General features: G+C 37.5%; 1 protein-coding gene across 19 annotated transcripts in view; it reads right to left on the bottom strand.

Annotated features, from left to right (window-relative positions):
* Positions 1-20,179, bottom strand: part of USP34 (ubiquitin specific peptidase 34) — a 144,388-nt gene that overhangs the window by 27,238 nt on the left and 96,971 nt on the right. For 14 of the 19 annotated variants that reach the window (XR_013956568.1, XR_013956569.1, XR_013956570.1 and 11 more), the window contains 23 exons: positions 19,535-19,600; positions 17,145-17,291; positions 17,000-17,056; positions 16,821-16,898; positions 16,015-16,109; positions 14,507-14,679; positions 13,787-13,940; positions 12,289-12,367; positions 10,736-10,789; positions 10,545-10,640; positions 8,950-9,014; positions 8,780-8,855; positions 8,621-8,668; positions 7,897-8,028; positions 6,415-6,495; positions 5,132-5,217; positions 3,914-4,082; positions 3,755-3,829; positions 3,059-3,210; positions 2,598-2,646; positions 2,389-2,493; positions 2,221-2,265; positions 71-175 (listed from right to left, as the gene is read on the bottom strand). Coding sequence is in view for 15 of the 19 variants with exons in the window: in XM_080615155.1 (XP_080471281.1) it covers positions 71-175; positions 2,221-2,265; positions 2,389-2,493; positions 2,598-2,646; positions 3,059-3,210; positions 3,755-3,829; positions 3,914-4,082; positions 5,132-5,217; positions 6,415-6,495; positions 7,897-8,028; positions 8,621-8,668; positions 8,780-8,855; positions 8,950-9,014; positions 10,545-10,640; positions 10,736-10,789; positions 12,289-12,367; positions 13,787-13,940; positions 14,507-14,679; positions 16,015-16,109; positions 16,821-16,898; positions 17,000-17,056; positions 17,145-17,291; positions 19,535-19,600 (2,187 nt within the window). In the remaining 4 variants the exon portion in view is untranslated. The remainder of the gene's footprint in view (positions 1-70; positions 176-2,220; positions 2,266-2,388; positions 2,494-2,597; positions 2,647-3,058; positions 3,211-3,754; positions 3,830-3,913; positions 4,083-5,131; positions 5,218-6,414; positions 6,496-7,896; positions 8,029-8,620; positions 8,669-8,779; positions 8,856-8,949; positions 9,015-10,544; positions 10,641-10,735; positions 10,790-12,288; positions 12,368-13,786; positions 13,941-14,506; positions 14,680-16,014; positions 16,110-16,820; positions 16,899-16,999; positions 17,057-17,144; positions 17,292-19,534; positions 19,601-20,179) is intronic. The other 5 variants (XM_080615156.1, XM_080615149.1, XM_080615151.1 and 2 more) reach the window with 3 other exon arrangements.

Genomic DNA, 20,179 nt, shown 5'->3' with positions numbered 1-20,179 from the left:
AACTTTTTCATAGACATAAAAGAAACAAGAGAAAACCAATTTGACTTCTGTTTTCTTTTACATGTTGTACCTCCCATATCCTCTGCAGAATGTAAGAAGCGAAGGGTGGCATTCCCGGTGGTCCACCGGCAAATTCCATGAGCATGGTCAGCAATTTGAAGAAAGGATTGGCTGCCTGGAATGCATAAGGAAGAAAAATGTCCATTTGATCTATTTCACTCCCTAATTTTGTACAGTCTTTGTAAAACAGCCCAACTGTTTTTATAAAAATAGATTTCTATAAACTTCAGCCATGAACTGAATATTAGTTTTAATCCCTTATTATTTAATCTGCAAATAATCCATATATGTTGATATTCACGTGGGTACAACAGAATTAAGCCACTGGTTATAGCTAGTGCCAGGCAACACGCTCACACTACCTAGGATCAGTGTAGAAGTATATAGGTACAAGGAAGTAACAGTTCACACTTTGTCACATTACCCTGAACAAAGAAGGGGGATCAAACTGTACAGTGCTGAAGAACCCAATTTATCCTGGTTTATAGATATAAAGGATTTCCCTGCCTCAAAGAAGGTATTATTCTTAGGTATTTGCATAACATGTAACATGGATCCTGAAGAGTTTATCCTAAAGCAGCACATTCTAAGAGTTACACTGTTTTCCTCTGAAACAACTAACAGTTCTACACCAACATGTTGGCTCTACTATGAATTTTGTTGTTCAAGTTTGCTAAGACTCACCCAGCTTTTAACAAGGCTTCAAGAAAGTGCTTACTACTGCTGTTACATATTTTGCACCTCACCAAAAACATCTCCGGTGCATGTGTGTGTGTGCAAAGCATAAAAACATAGCATATGTTAGCATGAGGAGGGAAGCACACTGTCATCCGATAGTGTCCATTCCATCACACAAAGCAAAGCTGTCATGAGAGCGATTTCAGATGTGCCTCTTTTCCAGTCATGATCATAACTCCTCTGCTTGACATGCCCTCAATTTTTCCTGATTATTTTTCCTTTCCTGACAGCACTATATAAGAACTGCCTTGTGTGAGCATAAACTTCTCCACTCCATATTTTCCATGTGGAATCCATCTGGAACTCTCAGCATTTTTGTTATTACCAGGGCAGGAATTTATTCTGACTGAGAAACACGTTTGCATGCACAGAACTGCAAAGTAGTGCCCCAAAACTGAACAACAAGATGATAATTATGTCGGAGCAATCCCAGGCACAGCTACAGGTTGGGCAGAGAAGAGATTCAGAGCAGCCCTGCAGAGAAGGACTTGGGGGTGTTGGTCAATGAGAAAATGAACATGAGCTGGCTTCAGTGTGCGCTCGCAGCCCAGAAAGCAACCGTATCCTGGGCTGCATCAAGAGGAGCGTGACCAGCAGGTCGAAGGAGGTGATCCTGCCCCTCTACTCTGCTCTCGTGAGACCTCACTTGGAGCACTGTGTGCAGTTCTGGTGTCCTCAACATAAAAAGGACATGGAACTGTTGGAACAAGTCCAGAGGAGGCCACGAGGATGAGCAGGGGCTGGAGCACCTCCTGTATGGAGACAGGCTGAGAAAGTTGGGGCTGTTCAGCCTGGAGAAGAGAAGGCTGCGTAGAGACCTCAGAGCAGCTTCCAGTGTCTGAAGGGGGCCTACAAGGATGCTGGGGAGGGACTCTTCATCAGGGACTGTAGTGACAGGACAAGGGGTAATGGGTTCAAACTTAAACAGGGGAAGTTTAGATTGGATCTAAGGAAGAAATTCTTTACTGTGAGGGTGGTGAGGCACTGGAATGGGTTGCCCAGGGAGGTTGTGAATGCTCCATCCCTGGTGGTGTTCAAGGCCAGGCTGGACTGAGCCTTGGGTGCCATGGTTTAGTGTGAGGTGTCCCTGCCCAGGGCAGGGGTGTTGGAACTGGATGATCTTAAGGTCCTTTCCAACCCAAACCATTCTATGATTCTACGATTATTGTTACCAATTCTTTTAACTCATGTGGGTGGAGAAGCTAGAAATACATTGTCTTTGATTAGAACCTTCATCTTAAATTGCATACCAGGTTTAGAAAACTTAATACACAGTGTAGTTAGACTTCACTTCATGTCACAAAAACTTCCATGGATCATCTCCCATGCAAGAATTTTGGTTAGGGAAGGATTATTTAAGTAAGTTAAAACACAAAAATATTAACACAGATGATTTAATATACAAGCAGGATGTTTACATACCTCAGGAGTCAGCTTCGCTATAGATGTGAAAAGCATGGACACAATCTGAAAAACAAAACAAATAACACTCACTTAGACTTGTGCTTATTCAGTTAAAAGAATGCAAATTACCCCCTTACACTTATCAGATAAGCTTTTCAACAACCAGTTACAGTCTCTGATACTTACATGTTCTGCGAGCCGATTATTGTACCGACACAAACTGAAAATGAGATTGCAAGTCTGCCTGATGTTGATACCATCACGGATATGTTGAAACAAAAAAGGGAAACCCTGCAACAAACAACGAGATACTAGCACACTGTCTACAGTTATGTATGTACACATGCATCTGTGCTTTTCTATGAGGCTTATACAGTCATATTTAAAGGAATTACCTTTCCTCCTGTTAATGCTGCCATGTCGTTTTGTGACAGGGTCAAATGTCTAAAATACAAAAGAAAACCTTTATCAATCAGCAATTAAGGCAAAGGAGAAATACAGGACTGAGTGGTAGTTTATATTCTTTATATCACAATATATAAACGAAAATAAAGGTATTGATATAAAACTCAACAAAAGTGATAAATACAGTCTGATTAAACTAAATAAATAAAAGAAATACAAATGTGGGCAACTAAATGTGCTCAAGGATTTAGCCTGACTGTTATTTGGTCAACACTAACTAAACACTTATCTTTTAAATGGTTAAAAATATAATAGGCCCATACACAATCTCATTCATACTGTTAAAAAAGCACACAAGAAAACCTCCCTCACCAACAAATCCCTACAATCTGTAATTTCGTTCTGGCCTAGCTCAGATTAGAATTTACTTTGGGTTTTCAGAAGCTCTTGCCTTTCTGAGCGAGACTGTTCGACTAGAAGAGCAATCAGGGCAATCATCTTCTCCAGCGCAGCAGGTCTGTATTTTTCTTCTGCTAGAGAAAGTATGTCTTCCTCTTCCTCCTCTTCCTCCCCTTCTTCCTCAGAAAGCACTTCAACCTGTGGCTGAAGGGAGAAATAAGGTAACTTCAGTGTGGACATTCTGTGCCTTAATTTCAAAGAGCCTGTATGTGGGTTTTGTCATTTATCCAGAACAACCTAATAAACTTGCATGAATCAAACCAACCTCATCACTTGATTTTCACATTGAAATATTCAGCTTGCACAAGCTAAACTGTATTTACAAATACAAGATGTCGGTCGGTTGAAGGCACTACACAGCCTGATATCCTCATCTATGTAATAAAAAAGCAAATGCATTTAAAAGCTCAAATTGTACAGTAAGAGTAAGCAATTGATTGCTATTACCATTAACAGCATGGTAAGGGCAACTTTAATTGTTTCTACTTAAGAACTATTTCTATAGTAAATAGAAATAGCTAATTCAGCATCCTTCCGGAATATTATATTCACTTAAACATTGAAAAAAATAACATGAGTGAAGCAATTTAAATTTAACAGCTGAAAGGTGGCTCAAGAGACAGAGCACGAACAATGACATATGTAAAATAGGAAAGTGCTTCTTGTTACACAAGATATTCAAACTTACATTTTCAGGTCCTTTAGTTCCCATGTAGAAATGGACCATTGTAGATATGGCTTGCAGTGAAAGCAAGAACTGGCTCTGAAACAAGCAGATATTGAATTACTTGAAAATATATACGTGCTTATACACAACTCATTCTCCAAACTACCAGGCTATACTCACTTCCTCTTCTCCCATTTTGGCAAACTCATAAAGAAAGGCAAAGTATTCTGTGAGATGTTTACTGTGAGGCTTCACACCATGCTCCATGATTGACAAGAGCGTCTTCACAAAGCGTGTCACACAAGAGCGACTGCCGATGTCCTCCACAGGCCCATCCATGTCATCCGAACTGAAAACAAAACCCAATCTAGGTTATTTCATGCAACACATAGAGCATAAAATCATCTAGAACCAGGAACACAATAAAATATTCAGACAAACTTGCAGTTTTCTACTCTGTCCCGCTATCATGCACTGCTATCTCATACTTCCTCTTATGCTAAACATACCCCACGTAACAACATGGCTTAACATAAGGTAGCATCCACCACTCAAAATGTTGAAAGGGCAATAAAATCAGTATTCTGAGTCAAGATTCCAGTCGGGAAAAGAATTCTTAGAAAAACAGCATTAGGGGATCTCCTACTTAAAGTCATTCCCTTGATGAAGGGGATCTTACTCATCTACTGGAAGTCGGATCTTAACACTGAACAAAACAAGTGACAGAGGCTTTAAAAGTAAAGTTTCCAGAGAAAACGAAATTCTATTTATTGCCATGAAAACTGTATCTTCAGGTCCTGAATTTTGTCCTGGCACTGTGATTATTACAAACTCTGCCATTTTTGCTCTGGAAAAAAAGTTATTATCAGGATTAACAAGCTTAACCCAAGAAATGAAAGAAAAAACACTTTCTTCTTCTCATGATGTATCAAAAAGGATTAGGATTTCATAATTGGAGACAATGTGACAGCTTTCTAGACAATCGGCAGAAAAAATGGAATCCAATGGTTTTTTCCTACTTTTTGACAAAGCCTGTGATTTAGTTACAAGATACAGGACATCGCCAACCTCTTCTACCTGACTTACAACTAAAATTTGCACCTATATGCCTCTGGATCCAATCTACAATCAGATTCTCATGTGGAAGCAGTGAGATTTACACTTGCAGCATGTTACTGGCAGTGAAAAGACCATACTGAAAACCTAGGCTAAGGGAACAAATGTTTCAAACAATGTCTTCTTAGACACTGGCTTTTGCAACCATTGTAGTGTTTTTAAATAAATCAGAGCACTTTGGGTAGAATAATAAAGAAAACTAAACCAGAACTATTTTTATGAGCCCAAGCAGTTAGGGTAATGCATGTAGTAAGTAGAAGTGCTGAGGTGCTTTGATTTTACCAGTCTTCCATTCCTGGCTGAAGATAGAGATGCGCATGCACTGGCCTCAGTCTCTGTATCACGTGAATACACAAACGCTGGAACATCTGCAAATGGACAAGCAAATGAACTCCACATGTTCATTCTTTCACGTAGAGATGTCAACACTGATTTCCTAAGCAAGGACTATTCTGTCGCTGAGCACTACTTCCAGCTCTGTGGAATTCAAAGTTAAAGTTGGGATTGAGACACCCAAATTCCATTTCTTACTGCACTGACACGTCGTATTTTAACAAAGCTGGTATTTATAAACACATCTGACAGAGGAGCCCTAAAAAGTGCTTTTAATATTGGTGTGCACTGTTCACTACTGAAACATGACTCAAGACTGCTGCTCATAAACATTATTGTTTCTTCAATCTCTATTTTCTGGAATGCTTAGATATTTTTTGCAAGGTATTTCTTATTTTGCCTCTGGCTATAAGAATTTATGGATAAATTTTAAGGGAATTCCTTCCAGTAACTTAGAATTTGTAAAACATTCATCAGCTTTGCCTGAAATCTGGCATAGAGTTTTCCCGTTGAAGGAATATATTCCTTTAATGAAATGCTGCATATGGGAACTACGGAGGGTTCTGTATCTAAGTATTACTTCAATAATCAGAAACTCAACTGAGGTATTCAGATGAGAAAGTAATTGCTAAGGTTTTTACCTAAACAACTTGTGAAGAAGGTGTAAGTGAAACTATTAATAGTACTTGTATTTGTGAATATCAAATGCTGCTAATATAGGTTTGGGTTTATTTTCCAGTTTGAGCTATTTGCAGAAAAGGAAAACAAAACTTTGTCGCATAATATAAAATCAAATCTACCCACAAAAACCAAATGCAGAAGTTAAGAACTGAAGCTCTGAGTACTGAAGTACTGAATGTGCATAATCTATTCTTTTTTATTTGATGAATGTGTACCTTGACACATTATTGTTGAACTAATTCAGAAAATAAGATCTTTTCATGTAATGTGTTCAAATTTAGAGATCATGAGGCAGTTGTAGAAAACTTAACTTGCATCTATTGTGTCATTGTGTGACTACGGCACTATATTAATATCGATTTTGTTTCTAACAACAATAAAGCTCCCATGGCCAAATATATTCTCTAAGTTATATGCAAGAATGGAAAAGAGTAAGACAATTACAGGAATGAACAAAAACTTTCAGAATCACTGTATGTGTCATAATAATTGTCTGTTTCTGTTCATAGGTCAAGCAGTCACTTGACTTAGAAAGGAACATTCTTTCTTACCTGTCTCACAATCTGATTGGGACACTTTATTAGAATCTGCATTGGCCACCAATCATCATCAGCCATACGATCCAAAAACCACTGCAGAAGATACATACTTTGTTAGTTTTGTTCCAAACTTGTTCTAGTCCAATCTTCTTTTTGCATGATATTAAAGTCTGAAGAGAAATTGATGTAACTATTATTAAGGAATAAGCGAGTTTTAATCCAAGGGAAATCTAAATGTCTTCTGTGCGTGAGAAGAAAGGAATAAAGATCAACAGCAGTAAACATCAACATTAACTTATATCCAGTTTCTTCTGTGTTCTGCATGTCATTGTTCAATTAGCTGGAAGAACATACTCATCCTGAAAAGTGATGTCAACAGAATAAAAAGCAATGCTTACAATGAATCTTGTAGAATAGGGATAGGCTTAAACAAGAATGGAGCTCCTGAATTAATCTCTTATGCATTTTAACATGTGGAAAAGCCTTACTACCCTCCAGAGACAGAAAAGGTATAAAAGTGACAGAGAATGATTTAAAGTTAAGACTCAGCAAATAATACAGCTGAGTTTCCCAGGATTTTGTTTTAGTCACAAGGAAAACCAGTTTAATATCAAGAATCCAAGTTGTTCTCCCTTTCGTTGTAATTGCACCTGAGTATTCTTTACTAGATTAAATGTCTTCACTTGTTCTAAGCATCTTAAGACTACACCACACAAACAAAACTGTATCACCCACATACAGAATGTTACATAAAAATTGAGCAATCTAGAATCAATTTATAAAAGAATAAATCATTTAATTCTTTTCTACTGAATTAGGTCTAGTGCGGGATACAGGATGTACTGGGATCCTTGCGCATTTAAACTATCACAGAAAGTCCACCACAGTATCCCAGTATTGTTTTGGCTAACAGCACAGTGAATTCTTTGGTGTTTCTCAGTCCTCTTCACTTTGTCTCAGACTCTCTTCAGGCAGAATCTTTAAAAGCTTTATATAAAAACATTCCTCCATTTTTTTCCTTCTCCTTCTAGGACTTTCAAGTCTTTCTATACATTGGGTTCAAGGTCCACAGCTTCACAAGCACAGTGCCATACTGCTTTGTTTTCAGCCAAATTTGACTTCAGCTGCTCTTACTCCCCCCAGGCTTCTTCATTGCATCACAGCCTTTTATCCCACTGTCCTCTGCCCTTGGATCCAACTCCAGGCCCAGCTACTCCTTAAACATTAGTCTGTCTTTCCATTTCTCTTGGGTGATTTCATTTAAACACCTCTTAATGACATAAATCAGTATGTAATAATCAAATAACGAGGTGGTGACACTCTCTTTTTATTCAGTGTCAAAATGATTTGGGGCTGTGGTCTCACCACAGGTTTCTGAAAACAAAAGGTCAAGTCATTCCCCAGAATCTGCAGTAATCAGAGAGGATGAATTTCATCTTATAGTGCACAAATATGCCAAATACAGTAGTTCCAAAATATTCCAGGGATACGAACCTCCAGGAAAGTTAAACAATACATAGAAAGTTGGTTTGTACTTTGCTGAGTTCCTAAGTCACTTACTTCACAAGCTGCCTGACTGTTATTAAACTGTTTTGTTAACAGTTCAATCCACTGAAGCATTGTAGGCTGCAAAAAGAAATACAGAAAAAACTATAACTTAGAATAATAAGTTGTTCCTTAATCCTTAAACGTTTCTAAACAATCAGTCAGAACAACAGATTTTAAGCATACAAATAATAAATGCTTTATGAACTGGTTGTACCTACACGAAAATAACGGTACATACATTTGAAATCAATGCAAGTTGCAAGCAATGTGTATCAGCTACTCATGTAATTCTATCCAAACATAATTCTTACTAATCCCAGACCATCTAGAATTAGCAGCATGTCACCAAGGACAAGAAAGAAGTAATATCTAAGAATAAAGACGGTTCAGATGGAACAGAACTTTCCTGTTGTTCATGGGAGTATTTACACATACTTTAATATATATAAATACACATTTTTATTATGCGTTAAAACCAGAACCAACGCTTTCACCATTGTGCAGTGCTTCTTTTAAATGTGTTTAAATAGCACTATTTATCCATTAACTTTGTATCACCTGTGGTACTTATTACACCCCAAAATCAGGCTTTTAAAATGAAAAAGTACAGACATCCTTCCCACTGTATTCATGCAGCTATTTAATGAGAATTTACAAGTAAATGGAATACCTTTTCCTTTGAATGAATAAATGTCTCTAGCACAAAGGAAGTGCTTAACTGAAAAGAAAAAAATAATAATATTGCACCATTAATTATAGAAATGCCTGAATTAAAATGTAAGAAAGGTAAAAATACAGAATAAACATGATATATTTTCAAAGTACTTACTTTTGCTGTCATCAGGGAAACTGCTTTTGGGTCTGGTAGCGTGCTTGGGATGCTACTACACAACTGCCACATAAACCTAGAGCCAGAAATTTTACTTGTTAAGTAAAATAAATAATGAAAATCAGCAAGAAAAGATGCATTAATATTACATTTTTTAAAGGAAAACTTACCCAAAATATGTATGTTCAAAAATGTTCTTGTCTTGAAGAAACTGCATGTTATCATGCCATATCCACTGAAGAAAAAATGCTAACATCAGATACAAGAAAGCAGTTTATTTCACTACATAAGCATGATTTTAAGAATATTTAAACACTTGCCATGGCTAAGAAAGCAGCATTTTTTCTTATGAAAAATTATGTGTGGAAGCATTTTCTTTATTTTAAAGGATTAGCTCAAAGTTGTGCTATTCATATCATAGTATTAGTTTTGCTTGTCTTATGACTGCGAAACAGAGCTCAGAATCTTCTCTTTCTGTGATCTCATTTTTTACAACTTAATTACATTTTTAGGCTGAGATTTTCGAGAACTGATCCAACATGTTAAAAAAGGAACCACAGTTTCAGACCTTATTGTGCTGTCTGTGATAGTGTAGTAACTTAACCCCCCCCAAACCTCTCTAAACACAGTTTCACTAACTGCAGTCAGGCCTTCCAGCAGCCAGGTATGGCTGAAGTTCTGACCGAAAGCCCGGTGAGCTCTGTGAACTGTTGATAAATTCTCAAATAGGAATATTTAACTCTCCATCATTAACCAGAACAGGATTTCATGCCAGGTCTCCCCGTTCCTCTCCACAAAATGATGGTTTTGACCACATCTGTAGTGGTTTCACATAAAAATAAAAGTTTAACCTTGATAAAATCTGTCATTATTTTTAAGAGAAGGATGAAAAGCACAATCTGCTTTGCTGGCTAGGGATGAGTCTCTTTAAGTTAAGAACCTAACACATGACGGGTGATAAAGCAATGCCCTAGAGGGAGCAGGGAAACGGGCTTTTCAGGAGATAAAAAAGGAGAAGAATGTCTTTCAAATCCCATATTGGGGATGTATCTAGCACAGGGGGATCCCTAGTGAAACACTCTGCTCCTGTGCTCTACCTTTTCCAATTTCTCAGGCCATACATGGCTTAAATAGTATCTTTATATAAACAGCCAAGTGTCCTAAAACCAGCCCCATCACTGTGGAGAACAGGGAGGTTTAGCTGTAACTGGGGCTTGTTTCCCCTACCTCTTTTCCTAACACCTGGTCTACTCTATGCCTATGGGGAAGAAGGGATCCTTTTCTGCTTGATGCTTTCACTTTGAATTTCACAACCCACTAGCAAAAGTGCAAACAAACAGCGGGAACTATTATCTTGCCCCACCTCAAAGATAGAAGTTGCTGAGGAACTAAAGGATGAAAAGGATGGTGGTTAACAGGTACCACTACTTCCTGTAGTACTGCAACTGTTCACAAAATGCTGGTAAGTGCTCACAAAACCCAACCAACCAGTGTTCTACCAATTTTATAAATACGAAGCAGAATGATGCAGAATTAAATTAAAAAATACAGCACAGAATGAGAAAATGTCTAAAATTTACATTCAATGGAAATCTGAATTTACTTCCTATCAAAGAACATTGTCCTAAGGCAGGCAACTCAATGAAAGAATTGTCATCTTATTGATTTAAATTGTATTTGCTTTCCTGGGGTTACGGAGAGTCCTGATTTGTTTAGTATTTCCTACGGCATTTTAAAATTGATATTAAAACAAATCAACTTGTACCTCCAGCAATTCTGATGAAACATCAAATTTGTAGTCTTTGCCATTTTCCTCCTCTGGTTCCATCCGCTTATAAAACAGCATGTAAGCACTGTGTGTCTTTAAGAGAAAAACATCTGTATCATTTTTGCTTTGAGAGATAAATTGTGGAAGTAGAAATATAATCATGTAACAAGTGTTTGGAAGAGAAATACCTTTTCAAAGGAGAAGTCCATAAATTTATCAGTAACAGAATCGTAAGTTTTTGTCTGTCAAGAAGAAAGCAAAACCATTAATTACAAGTTTGTTAATGGTCTGGTTATGGACAGTTTGTGATAAATGTGCAAGTGAATTATATCAGAGAGGCTGCTGACAATCTATTTCTTGTTCAAAGTCATTTTCTTTCTTTTTTCCCTCCTTTTTGGATTTTTCACAGTTGCTATGCAATATTGTGATCTGTATCCCGTGCAATTTCCTGCCTCACCCATCTCATTGACACCTCTTCCTTTGAGGCACCTGAAGGTCTTTTATCCATTTGACAGACAAAATATGATATTGTTTCATTGTCTTTATCAGACAAAGAGTTTTCTTACGCACAGGACTGTTCTAGTAAGATCCTGCATTAATCCTTGTTTTATGCAACGATACAGAACTATAAAACATGATTGATTCAAGCATAACCTCAGAACATTTGAGTGTCATTCAACTATTATCTGTATTAATACCATATAAAAATATTCAGACTGATGTCACAGGACAGTGGGCTGACCCAAAAGATAAAGCTCATAGTGTATTACAAAACCTTGCCCTGCTGAAAGCAAGCAAACATTAACTTAAGAAACTTTATCTCCTTGCAATAAAAGCAAAACTATCTAAGCCTGGAAATCCTTTAGATCCGTTAGCTTGACAACCACTTACTAATATAAGAGCTCAAACTTTCCTGCTGAACCACAGCATAAGCTGTTCACAGATCTGACAAGTTCTTAGTTCCGGTCTGTCACCAATGAAAAAGGATCTGGCCATAAGAGATTCACAGACCAGAATCTGGAAATTACTGACACAAGGCACAGACAAAGATCAAAAAGTCCTGTTTTGAGGCATAAGCTTGAAGTAATTACTCCTTCAGTCAATGGTCTGAGCAAAGCAGCCATCCAAGCAAAGGATTCCTAAACTAGTTAAGTACCCACTTTTCAGTATGTATAATGTGATAAAATCAGATATAGTGAAGAAATACCTCTACTTTGGAGAGACACTAATTCCCTTAATTCATTTTGATTCATTAACGATACCTACACTGTACTTCTGATACCTGTCTTTCAAAACCACATAAAAATACCTGTATTCATGTTCACAAATTAAATGATACGAGAGTTGTTACAGGAGAAATTAAGCCCCTTCTCCTTTACTGTCCTAACTACACTTGTTGCTCTACGCTTTATTACTATAGCAAGTGTAGAAAAACTAGAAAGCTGCATCAGCAGTTGCAAGCAGTTTCACTCGGTCAAATCTTTCAGCCCCCAAAGGAGAGGGAGACCCTTTGAAAAGAACAATGGTGGAAGAACAACCATCTACTAAATGAACACAGGGTAAAAGTTCACATGCTCAACAAAGGTGTCAAAGGTTTAATAAAACCCAGCTAACACTTTTGTTTCATATACGTTCACAACAGATGGCAGACCACACGTGAGCCCTATGTAATTCTTCATGCAAGTACTGACAACAGTTATGGTAATGGTTGAACATGACAAAAATAGAAGTCAGAACTTACAGTCATTTCTCCACCAAAACATTCTGAAGCAAGCTGGGCAGAATCAAATGGTTTCACTTCGGCATCATTGAAAAGATACCTGTAAAACAGAAAGCTTTTGAAACAACTGCTGTTTGTCTCTAAGGGCAAACAAAGCGTAACAAGCACTTAAAACAGTTCTTCAGATTAAAGTATTCCTATTAACTTCTACTGTCTTGGTTGAATCACAGCAAACTAAACTAACTGATCCCAAAAAGGACTTCTTTTCAGTAAGAGCAAGAAGTCAGCATTTAACAGTTCTTGGTTTTTCTTATCAAGAGACACATTACTTCCCTCATTTTTCCAGCCTGACTCTCATACAGACAGGGTTTTAATGCAGTCAGGAAGATTTGCCTTTTCTTTTTCAGTATGAGTGACATGGAAATCAAAATTAAATAGAGAATCATTCCATAGAACAGTAGAACACAAAGCGGAAGGAGCCAGAGAAGATGGTACAACTGTGATAGATTTCCTCTGCAGCAGGGACTGGGTTACAAGTTGAACTGTTAAAAAATGCTCCAGCTAGCTATTCTGGGGAATGGGAATAGAGGAAATCTTGTCTCCCATGCCAGGGCCTCAGATAAGAATCCAAGATATGGCATTCAGAAATGAGAGGCAGAGTGTTTCCTGCTTTATGTCACCTAGCAAGACCCTTCTCCTTTCCACGCACATATCTCATCCCTTTCCAAGGTTACTTCTCCCAGCTTTTTCTTCCTCTTCACAACCATGATATGCCCAATGCATGTAGAATTTTCCTAATCAGAAGTGGGATGTCACAGTTAAAAGGTTATTCATCTATCGCTGATGTGCAAGAAGATCCTGAATCTTTTTTTAATCTTTGAAAAGAAGAGATAGAAAAACCAATGCTGTCTAACATCTCAGTACGTCACTAAACTGCATCTAGAAGGAGCTGGCAATAGAAGATCACCAGCTAGATCAACTTGAAAATCAAATGTGAAAACAATTCCATATATAAAAAGCAGAGTAAGAACAGATTTAGATAACCCAGCTACTGTAGCAGCATTTCCAAACTCACTGCATCCTGTGTGGCAAAGTGAAGAAAAATTCAAGCTGTTGTGCCACTGAAAATGGACAAAATGAAAAGGACTGAATTCCACAAACGTAAATGTAGCTGTATGCTTGTCAAAGGTAACAACCAGATTTTCTGAAGGATAATCTATTAAATATGACTTATAGTCATTAATAGTCCTGTCAAGAAATAAGCATTGGCTGTAATGTGAGGCTGGCGTGGCGTTCACCTGCTACTCCTGCATCCAAGGCACTCCACAACTGTTACAGCTACAGCACGCAAATCCATATGCTGATAGATTAACATACTTATACCCATCAAAACCCAACCTCTTGTGCTTTTGAGAGGAACCTACAGCACGTATCTCCTAAATAACTGTGTTTGATATAGCCAAATAATATTAGTTATTTTAAAATAAGAAATTGTAAGATGCTGTTTGGCATAACTCACCATTTGTTGTTTTTGTAAGCATGAGGATTGACTATATCTCTGATGAAACTGTAGTAATGCCCACCATCTGCTGTTCCCGTGTGAACCGTTACACCTATCAGATCGTATTCATAACTTTCAGTTTCTTTCAGATATCCACCATCTTCCTTAAACCCTGCAATAATGGAATGCAATATTTAATGTTATTCCCTGAACACCTGATCTCCAACATGAGCATGCCTTACATACACATTTCCTATAGCTGCACTTCTTTTCAGCACAGTACAGTGATGACAGACAGAAACTCCATACCCAGAACAAGGAGCACAGACCTCAACCCTTGTGAAACAATTACTGCAGAACACCACTACTGCAGAGATGAGGACTAATAACTAAGTTAGGCCTAGTTAGCACATCTTATTTATGAGGGCAGTTAGTCACCCATCAGCTGAAGTCAAGCATCACTCTGAAAATCAAAATAAGCCAGCAACAAACTGTAGGTAATTATGTGCAATTTCTCTCATATTTTAAAAACAAATGTAAGAATAACTCAAACTGAACAGTAAATGAAAGCAGAAATAACTGGCCAGTTTTCTCATATTAAATAGAATGTGTAATAGGTTGATTAAAATGATCTTTGATTTTATTTGTTTAAAATGAATTGTTTGCTTATGTTATGCATACATGAAGTGGTACAGCTGAAAGAGGCAAAGCTTGCTGAATTCAGTTTATGAAGCATACCTTCTTTTCTGTCGCTTTTTCCCATGAGGAAATCTTCAGTGTAAGGTGTCATATCCAAACGTAACGGGAATGAAAAATGTGTATTGACTTTCTCCTTCATCATGGTTACCATATTAAATGTGTATCTCATTGTGTTGAAGCTTAAGATTCGAGGTAGTTTCTTAAAACATGCCCTGAAGGATTAGAAATAATCATGATTTACAAAAGCTTAGCAGGTTGAACTGTATTTTCACAAAGATTTTAAACACATTTATTTCAAACATAAAACTGGAATTGCTAAGACAGATGAATATAAAATTCAGCTATCAGAATGCCCTGGAGCAGGGCAGCAAGAAGGTTAAACTCAGCCTCCTGAACAATTCTATCTAGCCTAACATCATGTCTTGGAAGAAACATCAAGCTTACTCATGGCTTGAATGACAGTTTGGTAAACTGATACCATAAAATGAGTCATGAACGTATTTAACAATGCAAATCCCCTCATTATATGGAGTTACTCTCCTGTAACTGTTGAGTTTCAATGCAGAACATATTGTGTATTAAATCTCATTAACGTCACAATACTGATTTTAAAGTAGGTTTCTCTTTCACCCATGTTGTTTTAACAGCTACAAAAACGATTAGGTTTGTCATTTGTAAATCAGAAATTTGTTAGCTGCAATATAAAGGCAATATACCTTTTATATTCAGCTTTCTCTTTATTAGCAGACTTAAAATACCAAAACATTTTTGCTGCATGGAGACCTCAGAGCAGCAAATGTCTGAAGTATCTGAAGGGGGCCTACAAGGATGCTGGAGAGGGGACTCTTCATCAAGGACTGTAATGTTAGGACAAGGGGTGATGGGTTTAAATGGGAGATTTAGGTAAGATATTAATTAGAAGTTCCTCCCTGTGAGGGTGCTGAGGCGCTGGCACAGGGTGCCCAGAGAAGCTGTGGATGCCCCATCCCTAGCGGTGTTCAAAGTCAGGTTGGACAGGGCTGGGAGCAGCCTGCTCTAGTGGAAGGTGTCCCTGCCTGTGGCAGGGGGCTGGAACTGGATGAGCTTCAGGTCCTTTCCAACCAAACCATTCTGGGATTCTATGATTTCTAAAACTATGAATTTCAATTAAGAACTTTGGGGTTGTGCATGAAACCCTAAGCAATTACATAGCATAAGGGGTAACACAGGTCCTGAATAACCTCTGAAAAATTAATAACAAGAGAAGCAACAGATTTCAAAAGGCACAAATTTCTACAGATTTACTTTTACTTACATTGAAAAAGGTCACAACCATTTTATTCTCTAGGTGATCTTTTGCTAAGTTACCTTATATTCCTTGTTTTGGCAATTTGATTTCTTATTTATGTGCTCACTTGCACAGGGACCACATCCTCACAGGCATACACAGCGGCAAGCCAAATGACACCACAGTCCTGCTCATCTACAGGATCACCCTCATTCCAATAGTAATTTCAGTAATTTACTAAAAAGACACATTAGGAAAGTTTATTTCTTCTTAATCATACCTTTTTTCAGCCCGCACTTTCTTCCCACAATGCGAACACGTATACATGTTGTCACCTTCCAAGGTATCTTTAATAGTCACTTCATCAAGAGATTCCTGATGGAAGAAACAAAGAAGGAGCTTACATTTTTCCTAGGTATCTATATCTTGTGCTTGCATGGCCTGCTTTATAAACCCCTCTCTTTCAATCTTACAGTTAATTTAACACTGCCATTAAGTTATGAAAGTAAAGGTGGTCAAAGGCATCAAAAAGGTTGCAAGAAGTACATGCACTTGAACTAAGAGCAGGGCTTGACAGGAAAACCAGTTCCTGACCCAAAAACAGAATTTAGGAGCCAATTCAGAAAGAGGGCACTCAATATTCCAAGCTGTCCCAAGGAATTTAAGTACTTAAAATTCAAATTCCAAGTGTGGGGATTAATACTTGTTTAAAACCTAAAATTATGCTGGTGTAAGTTTTAAATTAACTTAATAAGCAATAGTGCACATATCTATAAAACCTTTTGACATTCACAATTCTTCGATATAAAAATGGCCATGGTATTTTTAAAGCACAGAAGCAAGTAGCAATTACTGACTGTAACACAATCTTTACTCAATTCCAAATGGCACCAGCTGATAGCATGTTGCATTGAAAAGATGAAACAATTCAACCAAATCACCCAGTAATATAAACCTAGTAATACACCAAAATTAGATACAGAAAGCACCAACACATTCAACAGTGTACAGAAGAGTCTTTTAGACTCGACTGCACCTGGTTATAATTGTGATCTACGGTACACATCTCAGCCTGGCAGTACTTACATAAATATTCTTCATATCTGCCACCTGGCATCTTACTGTATAGAACTCCTCAGCAGTCTGACTTACATGCTCACAGTCCTGAATCACAGCAATGAAAGAGGAAAGCAATGAAGTAACTGTTTTGAGAAGTTAAACCCCCCCTAATCTTTAAAAGATAAGCATGAGGGATGAACACTTACCAAAGAAACAACATTGTTTGTGATAACACCTCCAAACAAGCTTTTCACTGTATTTTTCTGTGAATGAATTAATACATTCTGTCAAGGAAATTTGAGCAAATCTGTAAGTTTTCAAGCTCCCTTTTGTTCCCTCTTAATAACTCACCAGTTCTGGAGACATTTCTTCTATTTTTGTTATTAGGTCAGTGAAGAACTCTGTCATATCTTTCTGCTCTCCAGTGTTCAGCGGCTGCTTATCCATGGTGTAGGTTTTACAGAAAGGCCTTGGATTGTATGCCTTACACTCACTTTCCTTGAAGTAAAAAATACCAAGCAAAGCAAATCAACACCAATCCTTATATTTTATATTACACAGATACACCAAGCATATGTATCATATAAATTTAAAGTCTATTTAAAAAGGGACATACTTTTACATACATCTCCATATGGGTGTTACAGTTAAGTGTTTAAATGCTTCTGATGAAATGTAAACCCATTTTTAACAGATTATTATGAAATCCATCAGTAAAATATTAAATAATATTTAATAAATACTTAAAATTACTCAATAAAAGACAATAACTTGGCTGAAGATGTCACATATCCATTTTCTGCATGGCTGTTCAGATACTAAACAATATGAAGGACATTAGCCTGTGTTTATGTATTTCTGGACATTACTGACTTTAATCTTGACAAGTGCTCCATTCTCATTCAGACTTCTCTATGGGATAAACTTATCACCCAGTTCTCATGCATGTGTTTAGTCAGAGAAAAGAATGTGTCATATAAAGCAGTTCTTTAGAATACATCCCCTATTCTGCTGCCTTGCACACTGGGAATGCAGAACTTACTTACAGCAGAAGGAACTTTGTTGTTGTAAGTAACAACATACATAATGTTTTCTTTTAAGGACATGTGTCAAGACAGTGCTTCCTGTAAGTATTACCTTGTTTGGAAAAAGTCTTTCTCCAACATTATAATAATGGTAAATCATCCCAAGATTTTATGTTCCTGTATTATTTTATGCTTATGTAAATACATGGATTTATTTTTATTATGATTTATAGCAGGCACTACATGCCTAAATTCCTTTCCTCTATTTTGTCTTCAAAGTGGTCATGAACTTCTTCCACAAAAGCCAGTGCCAAGAACAAAACCACTCAGCTCTCCTCAGGTTTTTCATCATTTCAGGAATGTCTCACTATTTTAACAACAGTGAACACCTCTGAGCTGCCTCAATTTTTTTTGATTCTGGAATCTCGAAGTTTTTAGTGGCTTTTTAATGCTTTATTACATTAGATCAGCCTTTAAAATACTGGAGCAAGGAAAATGCAATGAATAAAATAATATAGTTTATTTTATCACCAGCAAAACTGGGGCAAACAAGTTGTTTCACGATACAAAGAATCAGGCTCAGAACCCTTTACAAGGTCCATGTGAAAGAAGGTGAATGGCAATGGTGCAGGACAGTCCCTCACAGCAGGGTGCTTGTTAAAAAGAACAAATAATTTATTGGGATTTATTGGCATGGTGCTCACATATGGAATCAAAACATCCTAATGGGACAGCCAGGCTGCGTTTGGTGGTGATGGAACTCTGCTGCTAGGGTCCTTCCTGTGCTTATCTTCGGTTAAGACCTGGGGAGGCTCCTTGAAGCACCACTTTGCTAAATTCTTATAATCCAGCTGGGAGCCCTCTGTGACCTCCCCAGCATCTGTGTAATTCACGACTATTTACTCACCTTATTACATACAAAGTATCTCTAAACTATCTTAAGTCCATACAGAAGACTGATGCAGTCATTTCTGCTGGAACAGTTTCTATTGACTATTCACAAAGTCAGTTTGGAGACTGGACTAAACACAGCAGTGTAATAGTAGAACTGTCCCAGATTCTTACCTGGAGGGCTCCTGTAACAATCAAATACTTCATTAGGAAGGCACAGTCAATTACCCAGTTTCAACCTGGTCTGCTGTCTGAATCCACCCTGTTACTGCGTCCAAGCAGACAGCTGGCCAAGGAGCTCCTGGGCCACTCTGACATTTAGCAATGTAAGGGCACAGGGTGTCCACACAGGGCACAGCCCAGACACAGCATGTAACTAAAAAGCAGCTGGATTTTCAGACTTGTAACTAATGTCCCATAACTATGGTAACATCCTGTTCTCACTTGAGCATTAATGTGCTGGGGTGAAAGGTTTATATGAAGGATGTTCAGACTGTAGCACCGGATCCTCATGTTCCCATTAATAAACATCTTTTAAGAACACATTAGACAGTCAGTAATGTCTGAGAGCTGGTGCTTGCTCGTTATAGTTGCTGCCCAATATCAAAACCTCTCTTAGATTAGGATTACATTGTCTCTTCATGGAAACCATTACATTTGCTTAACTGATTTGCTAAGTAATAGTTCCCAAGTAAGTAAAAAGTAAAGGAATTAAGATGCTGACGTACAGAATAGTAACTACATTTTTCTTGCCCTTGTCTCCCTATCCACACCACCCCCCCCCCAAATAAGATACTTCATAAAATATCCTCTATTTGCACCTACCATTAAGTACGTAAACATTTTCTGGAGCTCTAGGAGAGTGGTCTTGTGTTTCATATCTTCTGAATACTAAAAGAAATCCATAAAAGAAGATTTTATCTTTTGGCTTGTAACTTTCCCCAAACAGCCCTTAAGCAGATGAAATAACCATCTTTTGAAGGAAAACTCCAACCACTCTATTATGGACAATTATGGAAAACGCTTGTGTACAAGAACACACAGTGCACTATTTTACACTTGTATATAAAGCACCACCTACTCGATTTTTTGGCATGTCAACATTAAACCTAAGTCAAATAATGACTCTCTTCGCTAAAAATTTACTGCAGCTGGGAGCTTTTGTGAAGGTATTACAAAGACTGAAGCAATTTGGGGGTAATTTTTATCAATTCTCTTATGTGGGAGTTTTGATCCACCCACTATATAATGCATTTCACATACAACAGCAGCTGTATTGAATTTTTTTGTTTCTTTATAAATGGCTAACTCTAAATGAAGTTAAGGGAATACTACCACTAACACAACGATAACAAACAATGATGAGGTCACTGCAATGAGGGTGTTTCACACATACATGCCCTGTTGATGACAAGGACCAAAACAAAGCTTTCTCTTTTATAACGAATAGCTAGAAGTAATATTGTATTT

The sequence above is a fragment of the Psittacula echo genome (genome assembly GCF_963264785.1).
Source record: "Psittacula echo genome assembly, chromosome: 4".
Taxonomy (NCBI): Eukaryota; Metazoa; Chordata; class Aves; order Psittaciformes; family Psittacidae; genus Psittacula; species Psittacula echo.
Note: the sequence above shows the minus strand (reverse complement) of the source record. Positions and strands in the feature narration are given on the sequence as shown.